The sequence below is a fragment of the Garra rufa genome, chromosome 9 (genome assembly GCF_049309525.1).
Source record: "Garra rufa chromosome 9, GarRuf1.0, whole genome shotgun sequence".
Classification (NCBI taxonomy): domain Eukaryota; kingdom Metazoa; phylum Chordata; class Actinopteri; order Cypriniformes; family Cyprinidae; genus Garra; species Garra rufa.
This window is the reverse complement of record NC_133369.1, coordinates 26821674-26843061: the sequence shown is the minus strand read 5'-3', so window position 1 is coordinate 26843061 and position 21388 is coordinate 26821674. Positions and strand designations below refer to the sequence as shown.

General features: G+C 39.8%; 1 protein-coding gene across 1 annotated transcript in view; it reads left to right on the top strand.

Annotated features, from left to right (window-relative positions):
- grin2db (glutamate receptor, ionotropic, N-methyl D-aspartate 2D, b) overlaps positions 1–16761 on the top strand; it is a 94452-nt gene extending 77691 nt beyond the window's left edge. Inside the window, exons 11-20 of the mRNA XM_073847801.1 lie at positions 32–185; positions 2241–2366; positions 2825–3054; positions 5892–6052; positions 6646–6833; positions 12863–13104; positions 13297–13860; positions 13942–13944; positions 13975–16486; positions 16583–16761. Coding sequence (XP_073703902.1) covers positions 32–185; positions 2241–2366; positions 2825–3054; positions 5892–6052; positions 6646–6833; positions 12863–13104; positions 13297–13860; positions 13942–13944; positions 13975–16486; positions 16583–16761 — 4359 coding nt within the window. The remainder of the gene's footprint in view (positions 1–31; positions 186–2240; positions 2367–2824; positions 3055–5891; positions 6053–6645; positions 6834–12862; positions 13105–13296; positions 13861–13941; positions 13945–13974; positions 16487–16582) is intronic.
- The last annotated feature ends 4627 nt before the right edge of the window (positions 16762–21388 follow it).

Sequence of the window (21388 nt, the reverse complement as noted above, 5' to 3'; positions counted from 1 at the left end):
ATACAATCTTGCACTTCCTCCTCTTCGCTAGGTTGTGTACAAGCGGGCAGACATGGCGATTGGCTCTCTCACCATCAACGAGGAAAGGTCAGAGGTCGTGGACTTCTCTGTGCCCTTCGTGGAGACGGGCATCAGTGTCATGGTCTCTCGCAGTAACGGGACCGTCTCTCCTTCTGCTTTTCTCGGTGAGTTTGAGTCTCGTGCGAGCCATAATGCTTCATCATATTTGACTTTAATCAGTCTCTGCTGCATGTGATTATGATGTATGACTTTCCAGGTACTGGTGCGTATCATTTCAGAGCTCATCAATCAGACTTACAGTTCCCTTTCAAAACAAACTATTTATCACACTTCAGTGAGAAGCACTAAATCAACATTTTCAAACAGACTTAATGTTGTACATTTATTTTATTTTAATTTATATTTTATATGTTATTTTACTTGAGAGCATGGTGCTAGCAACATCAAATTCATCAGTTCAGTTCCCAGAGATTGCATGAACAGATAAAACATATATACTGTACAGTTGAAATTAAATTTAAGGCCCTTTTAATAGTCGCTGTTGTAAAAGTCGCTTGAAGTGTCTGCCAAATGTTTTGTTTTAATCTATTTAATTTTTTTTTAAGAGCATAGCACTAGCGAAGTTAAGCTCATCGGTCCAACTTCCAGATAAAATATATACTCTACACTGAAATTAAATTTAAGTCTAAGCTTTGAATAATCACTGTAGAAAAATATATATTTTTTATTTTATTATTTTATTTTATTTTATTTTTAAGAGCATAACACTAGCAAAATCAAGGTCATGGGTCTAACATCCAGATAAAAATCCATACTTTAAATTAAAATTAAATTTAAGTTTCTCTGAATACAAGCACCTGCCAAATGTCAAATTATTTTATTTTATTTTATTAAGAGCACAGCACTAGCAAAGTCAAGGTCATGGGTCTAATTTCCAGATAAAAATATATACTGTACTTTGAAATGAAATTTAAGTCCAAGCTTTGAATAGTCGCTGTAGAAAAAAAAAAAATTGTTTTATTTTATTTTTGAAATAAAAAATAAAAATATATACTGTACACTGTAAATTTAATTTGCTCTGAAGACAAGCATCTGCCAAATGACCGAATTTTTTTATTTAATTTTATTTTATTTTATTTTATTTTAGAGCATAGCGCTAGCAAAGTCAAGGTCATGGGTCTAATTTCCAGATAAAAATATATAATGTACATTGAAATTAAATTTAAGTCCAAGCTTTGAATAGTCACTGTAGGAAAAATATTTATATTTTATTTGATTTTTTTAAAAATAAAATAAAAATATATACTGTACACTGTAAATTTAATTTGCTCTGAATACAAGAATTTGCCAAATGTCAATTTTTGTATTTTATTTTATTTTTTAAGAGCATAGCACTACCAGTCATGGAGTCATGGATCCAGCGTCTAGATAAAAATATATACTGTACATTAAATTGAATTGAATCTGCTCTGAATACAAGCATCTGCCAAATGTCAAATTTTATTTTATTTTTAAGAGCATAGCACTAGCAAAGTCAAGGTCATGGCTCTAATTTCCAGATAAAAATATATACTGTACATTGAAATTAAATTTAATCCAAGCTTTAAGTAGTCGCTGTAGGAAAATTTTTTTATATATTATTTGATTTTTTTTTAAATAAAAATATATACTGTACACTGTAAATTTAATTTGCTCTGAATACAAGCATCTGCCAAATGTCAGATATTATTTTATTATTCATGGGTCCAGCTTCTAGATAAAAATATATACTGTACATTAAACTGCAATTTAAGTCTAAGCTTTGAATAGTCACTGTAGTGAAAGTCACTTGAAGTGTCTGCCAAATGTTTAATTATTTTTATTTTATTTTATTTTATTTTATTTTTTCAAGTTTGTGGGTCCAATTTCCAGAAAATGCATGAACAGATGATATACTTTAGTTATGATGCAATTTTTTTTTTTTTTTTTGCATGGCACTAGCTGTATTAAGATCATGGGTTCAGTTTCTAGAAAATGCATGAACGGATAAAAATGTTTTTAAATTCCTTAATTAAAAATAATTCAGTCATTTTCCAAGGTTTCCTCCAGTTCTAATGGTTGCTACATCCCTGGTACTGATTATTGATTTCTGCTCTGTGTTTTGTACAAACCAAGTAAAAAAATCTACTAATGGTGTTGATTTCTCCCTGTCCTCTTCTTTTCTCTGTGCCCTCTCCCAGAGCCGTACAGCCCTGCTGTGTGGGTGATGATGTTTGTAATGTGCCTGACCGTGGTGGCAGTGACGGTTTTCATCTTTGAGTTCTTCAGTCCAGTGGGATACAACCGCAGCCTTCAGAGTGGCAAGAGTGAGTCCGGTTTGCTCTTAGTCCTGCACGTAACCTTTTAATAAGGTCGAACTTTAGTAGTCTCAAGCGCTGTTTTAAGAAAGATAAATGAGTTGCTTGTCACTGAGTTTATTTAGAAGTCCTAATGTCTGAGTTCACCTCTGTTCTTTATTGGCCTGGACGTGGGTTTGATATTTGTGGTGCAGGCAGTTTCGCAGACACTCATGTATAATAAAGGACTGCAGACTTGTGCTCTGTATTCCTCTCCTTCCGTTGTTCTCTTCTTCATCCTCTGGCACCGACACCCCTTTCTCACCTCATCATCTGCATACAAGAACTTTAGGAAGCCTTTTTTATCACTTTAGCAGTTTTGATACTTTTTAGTTTGTTTTGAGCTGATGAATAATTAAGGGGCCTTTAAAATTCAAGTCAGTGATAAAAGTCTTTCTTTCTCTGTTTCAATTGCTCTCCTCTGTCAGAGGCTGGAGGTTCCAAGTTCACAATAGGCAAGTCAATCTGGCTTCTTTGGGCTCTGGTCTTTAATAACTCCGTTCCAGTGGAGAACCCCAAAGGAACCACTAGCAAGATCATGGTTCTTGTCTGGGCTTTCTTTGCTGTCATCTTCCTGGCTAGCTACACTGCCAACCTGGCTGCCTTCATGATCCAAGAGGAATACATTGACACTGTGTCTGGCCTCAGCGATAAAAAGGTAAGGGAATAGGGGTTTCAGAGCCTCTGTTGATGCAGAGAAAGCTTGTGTTTATCAGTGCGTGTAGTAAGCAAATGGTATAAAGTTTTCATAATTTGTGATGTTGTGTTGACATGGATTTCGGGATAAATATTCTTGAAAACTTTAATATGTAAGACTACAGAGACTAGATTGGAACTGGAAAAATTTTGATTGATAGTAGTTTAAGTGGATGAACACTATTTGTCTTTTAAATAGCTGGATGCTATTATGTTGTGTTTAAAATGTAATTAAAGGGTTAGTTCACCCAAAAAGGAACATTCGGTCATTGATTACTCACCTTTATGTCATTCAAACCTGTAAGACCTTTGTTTATCTCCGAAACACAAGTTGTTTTTAATGAAATCTGACAGCTTTCTGACTCCATAAACAGCAATGCAACCACCACGTTCAAGGCCTAGAGAGGTAGTAGGGACATCATTAAAATAGTCCATGTGACATAATTGGTTAACTAAGCCGATCTAACAACAATCAGTACATTTTTGTACTAATTACTTCCTGTGCACAAAAAAAAATGCATTCTGACGTAGAACCTGGATGCGCTGCACCTTTTTTGCAAGCACAGAAAGATGAACGCTGTACATAAAACAATCTTCGTAAACATGTCGGTAGATTTCGACAGAGAAGATGACTTGCTATTATTTGCCCAGCCTTACTTATTTGAACCAGAATATACAGATGATGAACTATGCATCAGCAGCATCACAAACATGCATTGATGAGCATGGAAGACTGACACACAAGAGAAGAAATTGTTGAAAAAAAAGTCGAAATACAAAGGTCAAAAGTTTACACCCCTCTTTAAGAATCTGCCAATTGTTAATTATTTTTGCCAAAATAAGAGGGATCATACAAAATGTTTGTTATTTTCTATTTAGTACTGACCTGAAAAAGATATTTCACATAGAAGATGTTTACATCTAGTCCACAAGAGAAAAGAATTTATAAAAAGAATTTATAAAAAAAATGACCCCGATTAAAAGTTTATATACAGTTGATTCTTAATACTGTGTTGTTACCTGAATGATCCACAGCTGTGTTTTGTTTGTTTAGTGATAGTTGTTCATGAGTCCCTTTTATCCTGAACAGTTAAACTGCCCTCTGTTCTTCAGAAAAATTATTTGGTTTTTCAGCCATTTTGTGTATTTAAACCCTTTCCAACATGACTGTATAATTTTGAGATCCATCTTTTCACACTGAGGACAACTGAGGGACTCATATGCAATTATTACAGAAGGTTCAAGGAAAAAACAATGCATTAAAAGCCTTTAATGAAAACTTTTGAACAGAATGGAGATTTTGCCTAAATATCATATTTGTTTCATTTAGTACTGCCCTTCAGAGGCTATAGAAGATAGTTACATGTTTCTCAGAGGACAAAATAAGTTACATTTACTCTGATTATCAAATTCAAAAAATCTTCACCCCCCAGTTCTTAATGCATTGTTTTTCCTTCTAAAGCATCAGTAAGTGCTTGAACCTTCTGCAATAGTTCCATATGAGTCCCTCAGTTGTCCTCAGTGTGAAAAGATGCATCTCAAAATCATACAGTCATTGTTGGAAAGGGTTCAAATACACAAAAGTGCTGGTAAAACCGAATAATTTGTGGGACCTGAAGGATTTTAAACAGCGGGCAGTTTAACTGTTCAGGACAAACAAGGGACTCGTGAACAACTATCACTAAACAAACAAAAAAAAAAAACAGCTGTGGCGGTAAGAACAGCATTCAGGTAATAACACTGTTTTAAGAATCAAGGGGATGTAAACTTTTGAACAGGGTCATTTTTATAAATCCAACTATTTTTTTCTCTTGTGGACTATATACATATATTTTATGTGAAAGACCTTATTCAGGCCATTACTAAATAAACAATAACATGCATTTTGTATGATCCCTCTTATTTTGATAAAATGATTAACATTTTGAAGATTCTGCAAGGGGGATGTAAACTTTTGACCTCAACTGTATTCTTGTTGCTTTATTTTACTGATGTCCTTACTACATTTCTGGGCCTTAAACGTGGTAGTTGCATATGCAGGGTCAGAAAGCTCTCAGATTTCATCAATAATAACTTAATTTGTGCTCCGAAGTTGAACGAAGGTCCCACGGGTTTGGAACAACATGAGGGTGAGTAATTAATAACAGAATTTTCATTTTAGGTGACCTTTTCAAATATGTATCTGTGAGATGTTCAGTAATTTGCCATTCTAGCCTGGAAATGTTCCTTTGCCCTTCACTCTCAGTGTCGACCTTAAGGAATCTGGAGGGAAACACACAGACATAAAAACACTGTTTTGCTGTCATGCCAAATGAGTGTACTTGTGTACACCAACTGAAATGTATTTGTGTTCCATTGTGTTTGTGTCATTTTCAGAAAAGAAGCAACATCAAATCTGGATACTTAAAGCCATTTAACTTGCGGTGGCTTTTGTTGGTTCTTTTTTTTTTTTCTAAGTGCCTCTTGTTCATTTTGTAATCCCTTTTTAAATGAAAATAGTTTCCCCCATCTGCTTCACTGTTGTTCTCTTTTGTTAAAAGCAGAATAAACACAATGTGCATGTCAGCACTGCCGCTTTGTATATTGTTCTGTGTTTATGATGTATTATACTTGGTTTTGACAGCTGCAGTAGCTCTAGACTTGTTTCTAGCATACATTCTCTGTCACATGTCATTCATGTTGAAGCTTACAGTATTTTTTCACTGTACTCTATTGTTAGTCCTCTAATTACTTTGAAAAAGAAAAGCAAATGCAACATCAATTTCAGTCGCTGTTTCATACTGTGTTCCCCTCTCTCAGTTTCAGCACCCCACGGAGCAGTACCCCCCTCTGAAATTTGGAACGGTCCCTAACGGAAGCACAGAGAAAAACATCCGCAGTAACTATCCAGACATGCACCAGTACATGATCAAATACAACCAGAAAAGTGTGGAGGATGCCATCTCCCACCTCAAGACTGGGTCTGTGCTGGGTTTTTTACTCTCACTTTTCTGTTTCTCTAATTGTCCTGAAATAACTGACCATCTGAAAAATGCTTTATATCTGGAAAAGTAGGTGCTTAAAGCCTGGTGATTGCTGCTTGCGTCTATATTTTCAGTTTAGCATTCATTCCTTTGCCAGCTCATTTATATTTCAGTTAACAGAAATACTTGTCTTTATTTAGTTTCTGTCTCTGTAATAGTTTTCATAACAACAATAATAACCTTGTTTCCAACATGTTATCTAACATCTCTCGCTCTTCCACTATCTTCCTTACACCTCCCAGCCCCATGTTGTTCTCACCAACAGGAGTTCCTTTACAATGTGTTTGCACTTTTTTCCCCTCCTCCCACACTTCCTCTCTCAACCCTGTACACCTCACACACTCTTCCACTATTTATCATGAGTTGTTAATCCACACCGTGGCTTTCCTGAGCCTGTCATTTCCTTATCCATTTTTAGCCGAAGTGATAATATAATGCCGGCACACTACAACTTTCCTCTCTGCTTTCCTTCTGTCTGTCAGCCATGCTCTGTCTCTTCTGACTCCTACTCTTCCTGTCTGTGTCTGCAGTAAGCTGGATGCCTTGATCTACGATGCGGCCGTATTAAACTACATGGCGCGTAAAGATGAAGGCTGTAAAGTAATGACCATCGGCTCAGGGAAAGTATTCGCCACGACTGGTTACGGCATCGCCCTGATCAAGAACTCCCGCTGGAAACGGCCATTGGACCTGGCCTTACTTCAGCTGGTGGGCGACGGTGAGAGTCTGAAGGTTCTACAGTATCAAAGTGCTAAAATTAGGGGGAATGTATATTAGTGCATTTATGCTGTTGGAAAGGAGAAGATAAAAGCCTTTGGGAGATTAAAGTCTTTTTTATGCATATTTAACAAGACTTCATTCATTAGCCTGTACTGCTAGCTTTAAGCCATCTTCCCAGCCATCTTGGTGTAATCCAGTTTCCTTGACATGACGCAATATATATCTTTGTTGTCTAGCAGGTGACATTTTTTTGTGCTAGCAGGCTGTTTACTGATTTAAAGGAGATGATAGCAACCTACTGATGCATAAAAGAGATGGGCATGTATCAAAGATTCTTGGGAATGACAGAAGTGCTGTGCGGGAGAGAAAAAAAAATAGAGAAAGAAAGACTGTGTTGTGTTCCAAAACCTACTGAGGTGCCTAAGAGGCAGGTTTTTAAAGAGCTAGTTTACCCAAAAATGAAAATTCTGTCATTAATTATACACCCTCTTGTAGTTCCAAAGCCATAAGACCTTCGTTTATCTTTGGAACACAAATTAAGATCATTTTGATGAAATCTGAAAACTTTCTGACCCTGCATCGACAGCAATGCAACTACCACATTCCAGGCTCAGAAAGGTAGTAAGGACATCATTACAGTAGTCCATGTGACATTAATGTCAGTGGTTCAACCGTAATGTTGTGAAGCTACGCGAATACTTTTTGTGCGCAAAGAAGACAAAAATAATGACACACGTTCACGAAAGTAACACAAACTATGCGTGTTAGGGTTGGGAGAAAAAATCTATTCGCGTATGAATCGCAATTCAGTCATAGCTATTCACATCGATTCACAAATTTCAAAAGATTTTCTAGTTAATATAATAATAATAATAATGTTGTTGGAGCAAAAGAGCATCAGCAATGGAGGAGCAAAAACAAATACATCCTGCCCCATTTTCAGCAAGGGCAAGTATTTATAAAAATATAATATTTATTATTGACCAATTATTATTATTATGGGAAGTAGGGATGAGCCCAAATATTAACTCCATATTTGGAAAGGAACAGAAAGTATTCTAAGAAGTCACTAATGGGACACAGTTAGCCGCATGCTAGCGGTAGCTACATTATACATAACAGAGTAAGGAGAGATGACTGATACTGTAGGACGATGGCGAATGATTTGCTGATCCTGAGCACCACTGACAAACATCTAATCTTGTAAATATGTGGCAAATAGGCCTACTGCTGCTTCGTGTGATTGTGAATCTAGAAAGTGAAAGTAAAACGCGAATGCACATTGATTCATTCAAAGCGGTTTCAATGCCCCTCATATTAATAATGGCTCCCTGATGCCCGTAATTTTTATGCAAAATTACCCAACAATATAATTGCGAAAGAAAGCATTGAAATTTATTTTTTCCTCCCATCTTGTATTTAGGGGTTGAGTACATGTCATTCGGACACATCCCTAATGGGAAGTGTAAAATATTTTTGATTTATTAGGAAGTTAATAGTTAATAAGAAACAATGATTTCTGGAGTAAGGTCTATCCATACTCTCGACTGGTGTGTTTTTGTATTAAAGTACTGATGTCCAGTGTGCACAAAAACAAATGATGAAAATTTGTGAAACGTGATTAAAAATTGAAAAATCATGATTCGAATTTTAATCAAATTATCCCCAAGAATGGATATGAATCGAATCATGAGGTACCGGAAGATTCCCACCCCTAATGGTAACAAAGAACCCGGATGTGTTGCACCTTGTTTACAAGCAAAGGAATAAAATTGGTTGAACCACTAATCTCACATGGAATATTTTAACAATGTCTTTACTAACTTTCTGGGCCTTGAGTGTGTCGTTTGCATTGCTGTCTATGCAGGGTCAGAAAGCTCTTTGATTTTATCAAAAATATCTTAATCTGTGTTCCAAAGATGAATTGAAGGTCTTATGGGTTTGGAATGACCAAAGTATGAGTAATTAATGACAGAATTTTCATTCTTAGGTGAACTACTGTATCCCTTTAAGGCATCAAGCTGTGGTCAACGGCACTGTTTCAGTAGAAATCTAGTGATTAGGAATTTCATGTAAGGTTGAAAAATTTCAATCCAACATCACAGTGCAGTGCAGCAATCTCAGTGAAAAAAGAAATTCAAAATGGTGCAAAAGACGAGAGAAACACTGATTTTAAATCAATTTTTTTTTCATAATTAATTGCTGAAAAGTATCAATAAAAACATACAACTATTTATAAATCAGGAATCTGAGAGTGCAAAAAAAATATATATCAAAAATTAAGTTTTGACTTTGACTTTTTTTTTACCTATTTACGATAGGAAATGAACAAATTGTGTAAAATGATCCTTACCTAATATCCTAATGATTTTTGACATTAAAGAAAATTGTTAATTTTGATCCATACAATGTATTTTTGACTATTACTACAAATATACCCATGCTACTTAAGACTACTTAAGATTTTGTGGTCCAGAGTCACATATGTGTGCTGTGCATTGTTATGCTTTTTAGAGCATCATGTCATTAGCTTAGCAACATGCCAACAGTAAATTATTGTAAGTTGTTTCTTCGTGCTATTTGTATGGTGTACACAAGTTCTAAACTGGACCTCCATGACAGTTAGGATACTGTCTTTGAACTTAATTGCCTGTGTAGACAGCAGCTCACTAGGTTTTGGAACCGAGCTATTGTGTGCTGAGAGTAAGATGTGTGTATTGAGTGGCTGTCCATTCTCACACTCCATAGAGGATTAGCTGTTACGGATTTGCGATGTCAGAGTGAAACATCTGATTCAAATGTGCTTGTCCAAATACTAATTCTTTAATTGTCATTTATACACCCTCCTCCTTGCCTTCTCCCAACACACACATACACAATCACATATATACACACTAGCTATCTCACTGTGTTTTGTTTCAACTGGATGGTTTATTTGATTGCGGTTTAAATCCTCTTTGGCTTTCGGTGTGTCACAGAGAGAGAGAGACTGAAAGAATGTGTGTGTACGCCAGGTTCCCACAGTGAGATCGTCACACTGGTGCCAGGTTCCATTAGCTAACACCACTGTTTAACAGCTGAGAAGCTTTACATGTGAAATGAGCAGTGACTTTTTTTTAAATTCATCTGGTTGGTGGCTGTTGAGGCGTGGGTGTTTTATCTGATGTTATTTTCTGAATTTTGTCCTTGTTTTACCTTTAAAGCGTTAAAGGGATGGTTCACCCAAAAAAATAAAAATTCTGTCATTATTACTCCCCTAATGTCGTTCCAAACTCGAACGACTGATGTCACATGGATTATTATTATGGTCTATTCAGGATCAGAAAGCTCTCAAATTTCATCAAAAATATCTTAATATGTGTTCCGAAGATGTCTTACAGTTTTGGATCGACAGGTTTGTGTGTAATTATTGACACAATTTTCTTTTTTTGGGGCGTAAACTGACGATTTAAAAAGCATTGTGGGTTTTTTTGGGAGATAATGACCCTCTATTATTAAAATATTTTAGTCTCATTTAACAGATTTCTGCTATCATAGACTATTTTAATGCAGTGATGTTATTGACCCATGACCCAATTCCTGCTTGTCATTAATTAACAAACAATAACAGGAGGCGATTCAGTCGCAACTAACACATTAACATGGCTATCATAACATGTTTTGGATTCTCTGAAGTTATGAAAATAAAAACCATTAATCTGTAAATTTAATTGGACCATTGCATTAGATTGATATTGTTTATATCCCTAAAAATGGTCTATAATTAGCAGCACTACATGTAATCTCTCTCTTTTTTTTTTCCAGTGTAATAAAGTAGCATATTTATGGCTAATTTGTTGCATTAAAATAAAGGCATATCAACACAACGTAAAATCTACTATTCTTAACTGATGAAATTGTGCCAAGCCAGTCAATTAGCTAACATGTGTGGGAAGTTACTACAGAGGTGTTGATTTGTTTTGTTTTTTGTACAACCAACAACTACAGTTTTACTTTTATGTTTCTGTTGAGTCTTTAGAAACCACAGGAAACCACTTGTCCATCTGCAGCCTTTTCATGTCTTTTAAACGCTGCAGGTATACTTATTGGTCAGTGCCACGCAAAAGCACTTCTTACCTGCTAAAAGCCTATGTTATTTTATCTCAGGAACAGGAGCTTTCTTTGCGGCAATCGTCTCGAATAGAAGTCCTTTCACCTACTAACAATTCAGAGGACTTATTACAGTGGTCAAAGGTGCCGTTGCACTTCCGATCTGTTTATAAAAGTGTTGACCTTTAAGGCTGATCCAAGAGCAGTGTTTGCTTTAGCGTGATAGTGGTCTGGGTCAGGGCGGGATCAGAGGGGGCTGCACAGGGAACGGTGTTGGAGGTCACGCAGATGGCACAGACTGGCTGTCTGCCTGAGCTTAAAGACCTTGCTAAACCATTAACTGTTAAAATGTGTCCATTTAACCATGCCAACCCTGAGCTCCATTGCCAAACAGAAGATTTTATGGCAAAAGCAAAAGTGTGAAAATACGTGTACTTGTGTTAGAATGTGCTATGCACGCATTACTGTATGTGTGGGTGTGTATTTGTAAAGCAGCGTAAGTGAATGGTGTCTGTGTGTTAGCCTATAGCTGTGTGTGTATGCATGTTCCCAGTATGACACACCTGCTGAGTTTGGCTGTGGTCAGTGAAGTGGTTTGCCAGAGCCACTGGCAGGAGTCAGAAGGAAGTGAATGGACAGTGTCAGCAGAGTGAGGCAGCGCTCGGATCCGAGCCGGGCTCATGCTGTTATCTGTTCAAGTCCCATGTGGAATTCAGCCTGCACTTCGTCGTCCTGCTTGACTGGGTTTTCTTTTGTGAAATGTTTTATGTGAAGTGTCTGCGGCATCTCATCTACATTGTGATTAATGCCCGCAGGTTGCGCTTGCTGGATAGTTTTGATAGCATAAGAGACAGACGCCATAATTCAACCTTTGTGAGAACAACGCAACTGTCATTTACAGTGTGATGCGTAATGATGTGCTTTTATTATGCTACACAGCACTGTTTTGAGATGGCCCAAGCTGAGATAACGTGGTGTTGTCAGCCAGTCCTCATCAAAGCAGTAAATGCTGCAGTACATGCCTCTGTGTAGCAAGGTTTGGGGTAATTCACAAGCTCGTCTTTCTGTAGATAGGTGAGATTCTGATTTTCTCTTGAGTTTGCAGCAGGCCTGACCATCTTCCAGCACAATTAAATGATTATGATCTCACCCTTTCACCGTTCTGTCTCCCTGTCTGTCCTCTTGTTTTTCTGCCCTCTGCCTATCACTGTGTTGCTCCTTCTATCTTATTTCGTTTTCCCTTTTCTGTTCCATCTTTCACACGCTCATACACACATAAACAATGCACATATACTGTCATTTCCCACGGTTACCATTTGTCTTCATCCCTTTTTTATGCTAACTTTCCCCTCTCTGAATAGAAGAGGTGCTTCTGCTATTTGTCATAATGACAAAGTCACTCTCTTCTTCTTTTCCACCAGCCTTTTACTTATTTCTTTACATTCTCTCATTTCCCATGATACAATGCAGCAAAGACAAAGAACTTTGGTCTCCTTCCTTTTTTTTGTCATTTCATTTACCCTCTGAGGAAAAGAGGATATGGATAGATCATTATGCAGGACCTAGCCTTTACTAGCCTACAGGCCTATTGCTCTCTTCCTTTCACTCGTTCAGGATTAACAAAGAATGCCCTCTTTGATTAGGTTCTAAACAGACCTTCACAGTAATGTTTCTTTTACCCACAGGGACCTGTTCACTTGACCTCTGACCTGAAATGTTTTAAATATAATACTCTAAAGATCTTAAAATTGCACCTGACTTACTGTAGGGTTACAAATGATTTACACACATTTAGTATTAGCATCCGCTTGGCAAGTGACTACCATATTGCATTCATGCATGTTTCATCGATGCATCTGTGTGAAGTAGTTGTATCAGTTACTTACAGAGAAAGTGAGTAATGTTAATGCCTTGTCTTTCTCTCCCCTCTCCACTCAGATGAGATCGAGATGCTAGAGCGTCTCTGGCTCTCAGGGATCTGTCATAATGATAAAATTGAGGTGATGAGCTCCAAACTAGACATAGACAACATGGCTGGTGTGTTCTACATGCTGCTGGTTGCCATGGGCCTAAGTCTGCTGGTCTTCGCCTGGGAGCATCTGGTGTACTGGAGGCTGCGGCACTGCATGAACAAAATGGGCCAGTCTGGCAAACTGGACTTCCTACTCGCCTTCAGCAGGGTGAGAGAGAGTGTGAAGTGAGAGCATGACTGATTATTATTCACTAGAAATATGTATATGGGAGCGTTTGGGTATATTGAGAAGGATTGTCATGTGAACTATGCCTGTGGTATTACAGATGAGATGTAAACTGATTTGCCAATATTATCAAAATATGACTTATTTCGGTATTATATTTTTCTTTACTCTTAGGGAATGTATAGCTGCTGCAGTTTTGAAGATGAAACTGCACAAGGTGGGACTAAAGTTACAGTTCCTGGCCACCATCACACTGCCATGGTTCCTGCTTCTTCCTCACATGTGGTCACTTCAGCTGTATCCACTCCAGCCATTGCCATGGTGCAGCAACAGCAGCAGCAACAACCACAACAGCCTCAACCTCCTCAGTCTTACAAAACACCTCTTCCTGGATCCCCTCCCACAATTGTTCATTCTGGGGTGGCCTTAGGTCCCACAAATACTCAACTTGTAGGAGCTCCACTACCATGCACTACGTTCTTACCCCGGCCAGATCGCAGGTTGGCGGTTGTGGACCGCTGGAGACTACCCAAAACCGCTAGTGCCACGACCGCCATGGGTGTGAGAGGTCCCCTAGCAGAAACAGGACCCCTAACCCAAAAGGTGGCACCTACCTGGGCAGGTGGTGGAGGTGCAGGTAGTGGTCTAGATGGATATAAGCGCTACTATGGACCTATTGATCCAGAGGGACTTGGGCCATGTGTGGACCAACAGACAGGCTCTCAAACTCCAAAAACAGTCCCCAGAACCCACCCACAACCCCCGCCAACTAGTGTGGCTTTCTACCAGGAGAAGGGCATGGACCATGGCATGGGGAAGAAGGTGGGAGCGGGTACTGGTGGAGGGGGTCAGGGTAGAGGGGTTAAATCTCTGGGGACTCCCAGGCTTCCTCCTAAAAGCCAGGCCCCAGCCCCGCTGACACCTAACCCCCCGCTGCAGCACCCCTCTCCCCCTCTCCCTTCATCCTTCTGGAGGAAACGGCGACCAAAAAAGCCCAAAGAACCTGGTGGCCCATTGTACGAGAACATCCTGCCACTGGGCCGGAGAGGTGGAGGCAGGGAAGCGAGTCGAAGACCGAGACCCTCTCCTCCTCTCCCCATCCCTGTGCCAGTTACACTTTCACCATCCTACACTCCTCCATCCCCATCTCCCTCACTCCCCTACACTTCCACATCAACCTCCTCATCCACCACCAGCTCCTCAACCACATCTTCAGCCACATCCTCTCGCTCCACCTCTCCTTCATCCACTTCAACAGCTTCATCTCGCAGCACCCGAGACAGAGAGGCTGAGGAAGAGGATGAGGAGGATTTGGATGAGCTGACCGAAGAGTCTAGTCTTCTGCAGGGCCACAACAGAACCAGGGACCGAGAGCGGTCCATACTTTCCCCTAGGTCTCTCACTCATGGACCTCCCCCTCCTATACCCCCACGCAAACCGTGGGGCACCTTTGGAGACAGGGAGCATAAGAAAGACAGAGAGAGAGAAAGGGGTGGCAGTCAACTAGCACAGCTCCAGGAATGGTGGGCAGGATGGGCAGAGAGAGAGAGGGACAGGGAGAGAAGTGGTGGTGCCCAGGGAGATACAGAAAGGAAAAGAGAGAAGAAACGTAGGAAAGAGAGGGAAAAGGAGAAGAAGAAAAAGAAGAAGAAAAACAAAAAACGAAAAAAGAGGGAGGAGCGTGAAAGAGAAAGGGAAAGAGAGAGAAAGCGTCGCAAGGTGAAAAAGAAGAAAAAGAAGGCAATGAAAACCAAAAAGAAGAAGAAGGTGTCATCCGACAAGCGTTCGGAGCCAGAGGAGGGTGATGTTGAGGCAGAGAGAGATGGAGAGGGGGATGGGGATAGGGAGGGAGAGTACTCGTCATTTTCCACTCAGTATCGCAGTGCATTTGCTGACAAAGGCAGCCTTTCAGCTTGGGAGGGAGAGAGAGAAAGAGGGAGGAGAGATGGAGGTGAGGACGATGGGGACGAACGAGAGGACGAGAGTGGTGGAGGTAGAGGTAGAGAGAGAAGACCCAAAAGCTCCCATTCACGACACCGACCATCCAGTAAACGTTATCCCAACCTCAACAAACTCCCCTCTTCAGTTAAATTCTGGGTCAGTGGAGGGGAAGCAGGTGGCACGGAGGCCTCCGGACCCTCCCCTCCCTCCTCTTTGCACACACTCCTCTCCTCGACCAAGAGACGGAGGAGTAGTGGGGTAGAGAGAGAGGAAGAGGGGAGAGTAGGAGAACGCAGGCCACTGCTTCTCCACTATGAAAGGGGGCGAGTTAACACAAGAGAAGGCTTGTCCTTCCATGAGTGGGACTCTGAGGATGAGGAGGAAGAAGGGGATGAAGAGGAGAGAGAGAGAGAACGAGAAAGGGAGAGAATAGAGGAGCGAGTGCGGCGGGCAGGGAGAGGGGCAGTGTCAGAGTCTGAGCGGGATAGAATAAGAACAGAGGAAAGCTTTTCCGATGAGGGGTCCTCAGGAGAGTTTGGCCGTTTTGAGAGATACTGGGAAGGAACTGGAGTGGGTGGAGCTAGTGGAATTGGGGGTGGGGGCTGGTTTTTTGGAACATATCCTGCTCGAGAGAAAGGTGGAAGTGTCAACAGTAGAGATGACTCTATTTTGGGTCGGGGTGAAGGATGGGGTTTGGCAGGTGATTTTTGGGGTTCGGGTCCAGGGATTGGATGGGGATCTGGTGGAGGCAGCGGAGGGCTGGGTTCACAGTGGCCACCCCCTCCCACTTCCCTGCCTCCACCACGACGCTACTGGTCAGTCGACAAACTACAGATGAAGGGTGAAAAGCGAAGCCGCAGTGGGTCAAAGAGTAAAGGTCAGAGGTCTCGGGATAGAATGCAAGACGCAGCATCATGTACGTGTACACAGTATGGGCACGGTAGGCCCCACATACACCACAAACACAGCAGCACTCAATCTCACAGCCAGGAGGATCTGCTTCCCCACTGCCACAGCTTCAGTGGAAGCTCTCGGCCCAAACCACCCCCTAAACCTGACAAATCCAAATCCGGAAGCCAGTCCAACCTAAGCTCCCAGCAAGCCCAGCTTTCAGAACACATACCCCAGCCCTCGCCCTCCCCACCTCAGCCACTCCTGCCCTCATTACCTGTACCGTCTGCTCCCAACTCCCTACCCATGCCCATTCCTCCACCTCCATCCACCGCATCCATGTCCCCTCCACCTGTGCTCTCCCCTGGGGCTGCTTCCGGCTCCTCCCAGGCAGCCACCGCCAGTGCTAAGCTTCAGTACCAGAGACTTCGGTCTGTGCCCCAGCCAAGGCGATTCTACTCCCCACACCTGCCACTCAAAGCCAAGAGCTTGTGCTCACGTCGTGGTTCTGCCCATTTCTCCAGCCTAGAGAGTGAAGTATGACACGGGGCTTCGCTGCTGCGCGTGTGTGTGAGCTCTACTGTGAAGCGCAGCTGGAGTGTGACGCACATACATGTGCCGCACCAAGACGAGGAAAACGTCCACGACAGTGACCAGAGCAGCAAAGAAGCAGCAGTCAACGCAGGGAACGGCTCAACAAATTCCGCCACGGTCACAATGGATACTCCAGCCGTGCTCCATCTTCGGTCTGAGCTGAGTATTATGATGTCCTCCGTGCTCCTCTCCTCCAATGAGAACAGTGGATAGCAAATGTCTGGGATTTTTCTGTGAGTAATGATGTCATGTTTACACATTTACACTCCCTCAAACAAGGAAAAGACAGCGTTTTTTGCAGCGTCCACATACAACATGTGACAACAGACATCAAATACTGCTGTGGCTCAAACTGGCTATTCAGTTTATTTACAGATGACTCAGAATTAATCTATATTCAATCTGAATACAGTCTTGGAGAGGCTCAGCTGATCAGCATCAACCCACTGACTGAAAAGTGTCTCCATGGCAACCTGATACACATAGATACAGAAATGCCCTTTTTTTCTTTTTCTTTTTTCTTTTTTTGTCTTTGACACTTGCAACATTGATGTTATGCCATCAGTACCCTTTGGCGTCCTCTTTCAAGGCCATGCTGGAAAATTACCAATTGAAATTCGACCTCAAAGTAAACAAGAGTAAACTATGTCACTCTTTCTGTATCTCTGATTCCAAGCTAATCAGAACTTACGTGGAGCCATTTCACTCATCAGAACTTTTGTTGTCCTGTCAAAACTCCAATGCCATGGTGTCACTTTGACATCAAATAGAGATGACGTTATGTTCTAAAGAGACATACTTCAAAAGAAAAACAATAAGAACACAAACAAAAATGTAGCAATTTTTCCTGTATACTTTTTTTCCCCTTCAGGTTTCCTTTTCTTTTTTGCTATTTATTGCTCTCACTGTGGTCGTATTTTAACAAAAGGGTAAACCAGCTGTGTCTGATGTTAAATAGTGGGATTGTAGATGCGAAGACAATTTTTACTAGGCTATTTATTTGTTTTGATAGCAGAATTTTCAAACGGTTACAACTAGATCCACGGCACTGCCCTATATGATGGTCCTTTCTTTGCATACAAGCAATACTTGTCTTTCATCAAACGATGATGGGTTGCAATATTTATGATTGGCACTAGATGGCTACATAATATTAAAAACTGTACGTTAATGATTACACATGGTGGACCATGAGTGGATCATGCTTGTTGTTTTGTTCCTTAATCATCATGCATTAGAACTGGAATAGACAGCTCACTGTGGTATTGGGATGGCATTGTTGAGAAGAGCCGAGGCTGTCATTGTTACTGGTTGTGCATTTTCAAGTCAAGCCTACTTTCAGTGCAGAGTTGCATGTAATAAAGCACAAGTTGCTGACTCTTGTCAGTGCAAACGTTAACATATGATAATGAGGAGTCAAGGACAAACACGATACTGATCGATTTTTAGCCAAAAGCATCCAACACCATTGATGTCAGACATACAGAGATTCAGTTTTTGAATACCTATTTGACGTCAGGCACCGCTTATTTGCCCATGTTGTAGTTGAATGTAGCTTTGAAATGATTTAGCAAAAAGTAGATATGCGGTAGATTTTGTAGCATTCTGGATGCAGTTACACATCACAGGAAGTGACAATTACACTTTTATTATGGGGGGCACAGAGGGCTTGTACATGTCGTCACAGATCAACCGATTCGATTGCCCTTTATTTAAATCACCTGTTCATACAGAAGTAAGTGATGTTTGTCTCCCTTTCATATCTTGTTCATTTAAACAAGACCACCCAGGGAAGGTTTGTCATAATTTGCAATGAAATTTAGGGCTTTTCCACTTTTTAAAGACCCACGTGTCATCGCACGAGTCAAGAAATAACAAGCTCAGGTATTGAATTGCGTGTTGTGTAAAGCGAATCACACACAGCCGCTTAATCCCCTCGGTCAGCGGTTCTTCCAGTGCCGGGAATACGGGTGCGTCAGCGGAAAGTCCACCACGCCCGGCATGGAAGCGCGGCAGGGGGCAGGGAGATGGATGTAGAATGATTGAATTAATACAGTGTGCCATGAGTACACTTGATCTGTCATTGACCCTTAGAAGGCGCTAACACAGTATTCTGTGACTGCATGTACAGAACGGACTTATAATTCCCATGTAGCTTTTTTCTTGAGAAAAAAAAAGAAATATTATCTCTATATACTATGTTTTTGAGAATGTATCATGTTATACTGTGAATTGACTTAGATATTTTATTCCCCATTGTATTCAGTTTTCATTGCCATCATATCATTTATCTATACAAGATATATATGTACAAATAAATATATACATATATATATATACAGACAGGTATATATATAATGAGTTAAGTTTGATATACTTGGAGGAAGTGGTAGATATAGTTTTAAATGTTTTAGCTTTGTAGCAATTCTAGACTCTGGAGACATTTTTGAATTTTGATTCCTCCTATATGACTGTGAAAACATTAGTGCCTGTGAAGAAAAAACAAGAAACAAGTCTAATATCCTTTCATCCATCTATCCCTCTGTCCATCTTTTCCTCATTCATAGCAAATCTTCACAATTACTCTAATACTACCTAAATAGCTTTCAGATCATTTGTGTTTTATGCCCTTTGCCCATGTTGTGTTGCGTCCTTATCGCTGCGTCTGTCCTTTTGACATTCTGCCATTCCAGCTGTTAGTTAGTTAGTATTCCATCCATCAATCCCACTGTCCATCCATCCATTCAGCCACCCATCAGTCTAAGAACTAACTGCTGATTTCCACTTCTTCTGAAGTTTTCCCATCATCATCATCATCTCTTTTTTTCACAGCACCACTGATTAGGCAACTTAAAACAATGTACCTCTGGCATTTTCCTTTTTTAGATATTTTTTTAATCTCTGTTTATCCCTCTGTATGTTCTCTCAGTTAGCAAAAAACAAAACGAGAAAAAAAACAGAGACCAGTAGCTACTGTGTTCCTGCTCCTATCAATTGATTATTGAAGATAATGATCAATTAAAGTTACGATGTAATTGATAAACGACTGAAAATGTGACTGAAGAGTTGTACCTGATGACCATGACACTGTAGTGAGAGTCTGGGCTGTACTGTACACAACTCACTGTTACTGTGCTGACTAGATGCACGATGGGTAATGTGTGTAAATGTAAAATAATGTTGGCATACTGACTCGTGTTGGTTAGGAGGTACATATACCGTAGGCAATAGATATGTCATCCCATCGCCAAACAAACACTCACCAAAGGCTTCATTCCCTCCCCTCGACAGGTGACTTGATTGTGAAATAGACAAATTACAGGGTTGAATATTGTTGGTAGAATCGTCAGCGGTGGTCAATATTTGGCTGGGATATTAAAGTCACATATTGTGTTAAGGGCTGGTCAGCTGCTATTTTTGATTCAGTGTGACTGTTTGTTTGTCTGTTTGAGTGTCAGTACATGAGAGAAAAGCTTAGTTTCTTAGTTTTGTTTTTTACGCTGATGCTACCACTCTGATGCATTATGTGTGTGCTTCTCATTTGCTATCAGTTATTCTAGACATTTACCTGCATGGAATCTGTGCCCAGAATTTGGGAATCTTGTATGCTCATTTACACTACTGTTCAAGTTTGGAGTCAGTGAGATTTTCATACTTTTATTCAGTATTGATCAAAAGGGACATTAAAGGCATTTATGATGTTAGAAAATTCTATTACAGATAAATAAACTTTCCTCAGAGACTCACAGAATATTAATATTACTTTTTCAGTATTGTTAATATTTCTGGAGCACCGAATTTGGATATTAGAATGATTTCTGATGTGACCATAAACGACTGCTGAAAATTCAGCTTTGCAATCACAGTAGTAAATTACATTTTAGAATAGAAAAACTGATCATTTAAACTTCTCTAAATGTTGCTCACTTTACTATATTTTTGATATCAGATGGATGCAACCTTGGTTTGGCATAGAGGGAAAGAAAAACAGTAAACCTAGTACCGGCCGATTTGACGAAAAATGTTAGGATTCAGACAGTATCGCATTTTATCGCGTTTTTTTTTTTCCACCAGACTAGCGCTTTATATGAATCAGAATTAGGGATGCACACTATTAGGTTTTTTGCCGATTTCTGATATGCCGAAATTTTCAACTCATCTTGGCCAATAGGCAATGCCGATATATTTCCTTTTGTTTGAAAACAACATCAAGTCTCTCCTGAGCGGAAATTATAAGGTAATTATTCTTAATTTTGGTTAGCTTTTAACAAGAACGTATTTGTTAGAATTAAATAAACAATAATGAAGTTCCTTTATAATGACAGTACATTGAAGCTTGGAAAATAGCTATAAATTAACTATATATCATTTGCTGCATTTTTTTTTTTTTTTTTTTTTTTTTTTTTTTTAGAAAAATACAGTGGTAACCATAACATTCTATTATAAGATTTAACATTTGTAGATAGTCTAAAGCAAAAGAGATCTGAAAATGTAACACACACATTATATGTATAATTAGCAGTTTTGGATGGAAATTAGATATATAATTTCAAAAAACAGAATGGTCTGACATTAGCTTTGTGAAATTATGCCTCATAAAACATTCTCATGAAACAAAAAAAGATGCTCAATGAGAACGCAAATTAACTCTCTGCCAGGAGGTGGTGCTTATGGAACAGCAACAAAAAAGCGTTTCCTTGGTTATCGCTGTAAACAAAGCAGCTGCGCTTTTAAATACTACAATATTACCCATTATATGAATGTAAGATGACAAATACCTTCTATACTTGAAAAGACAGTCAGTTACTCTCAGAGGTGCATTCATGTAAACCCCACCAAC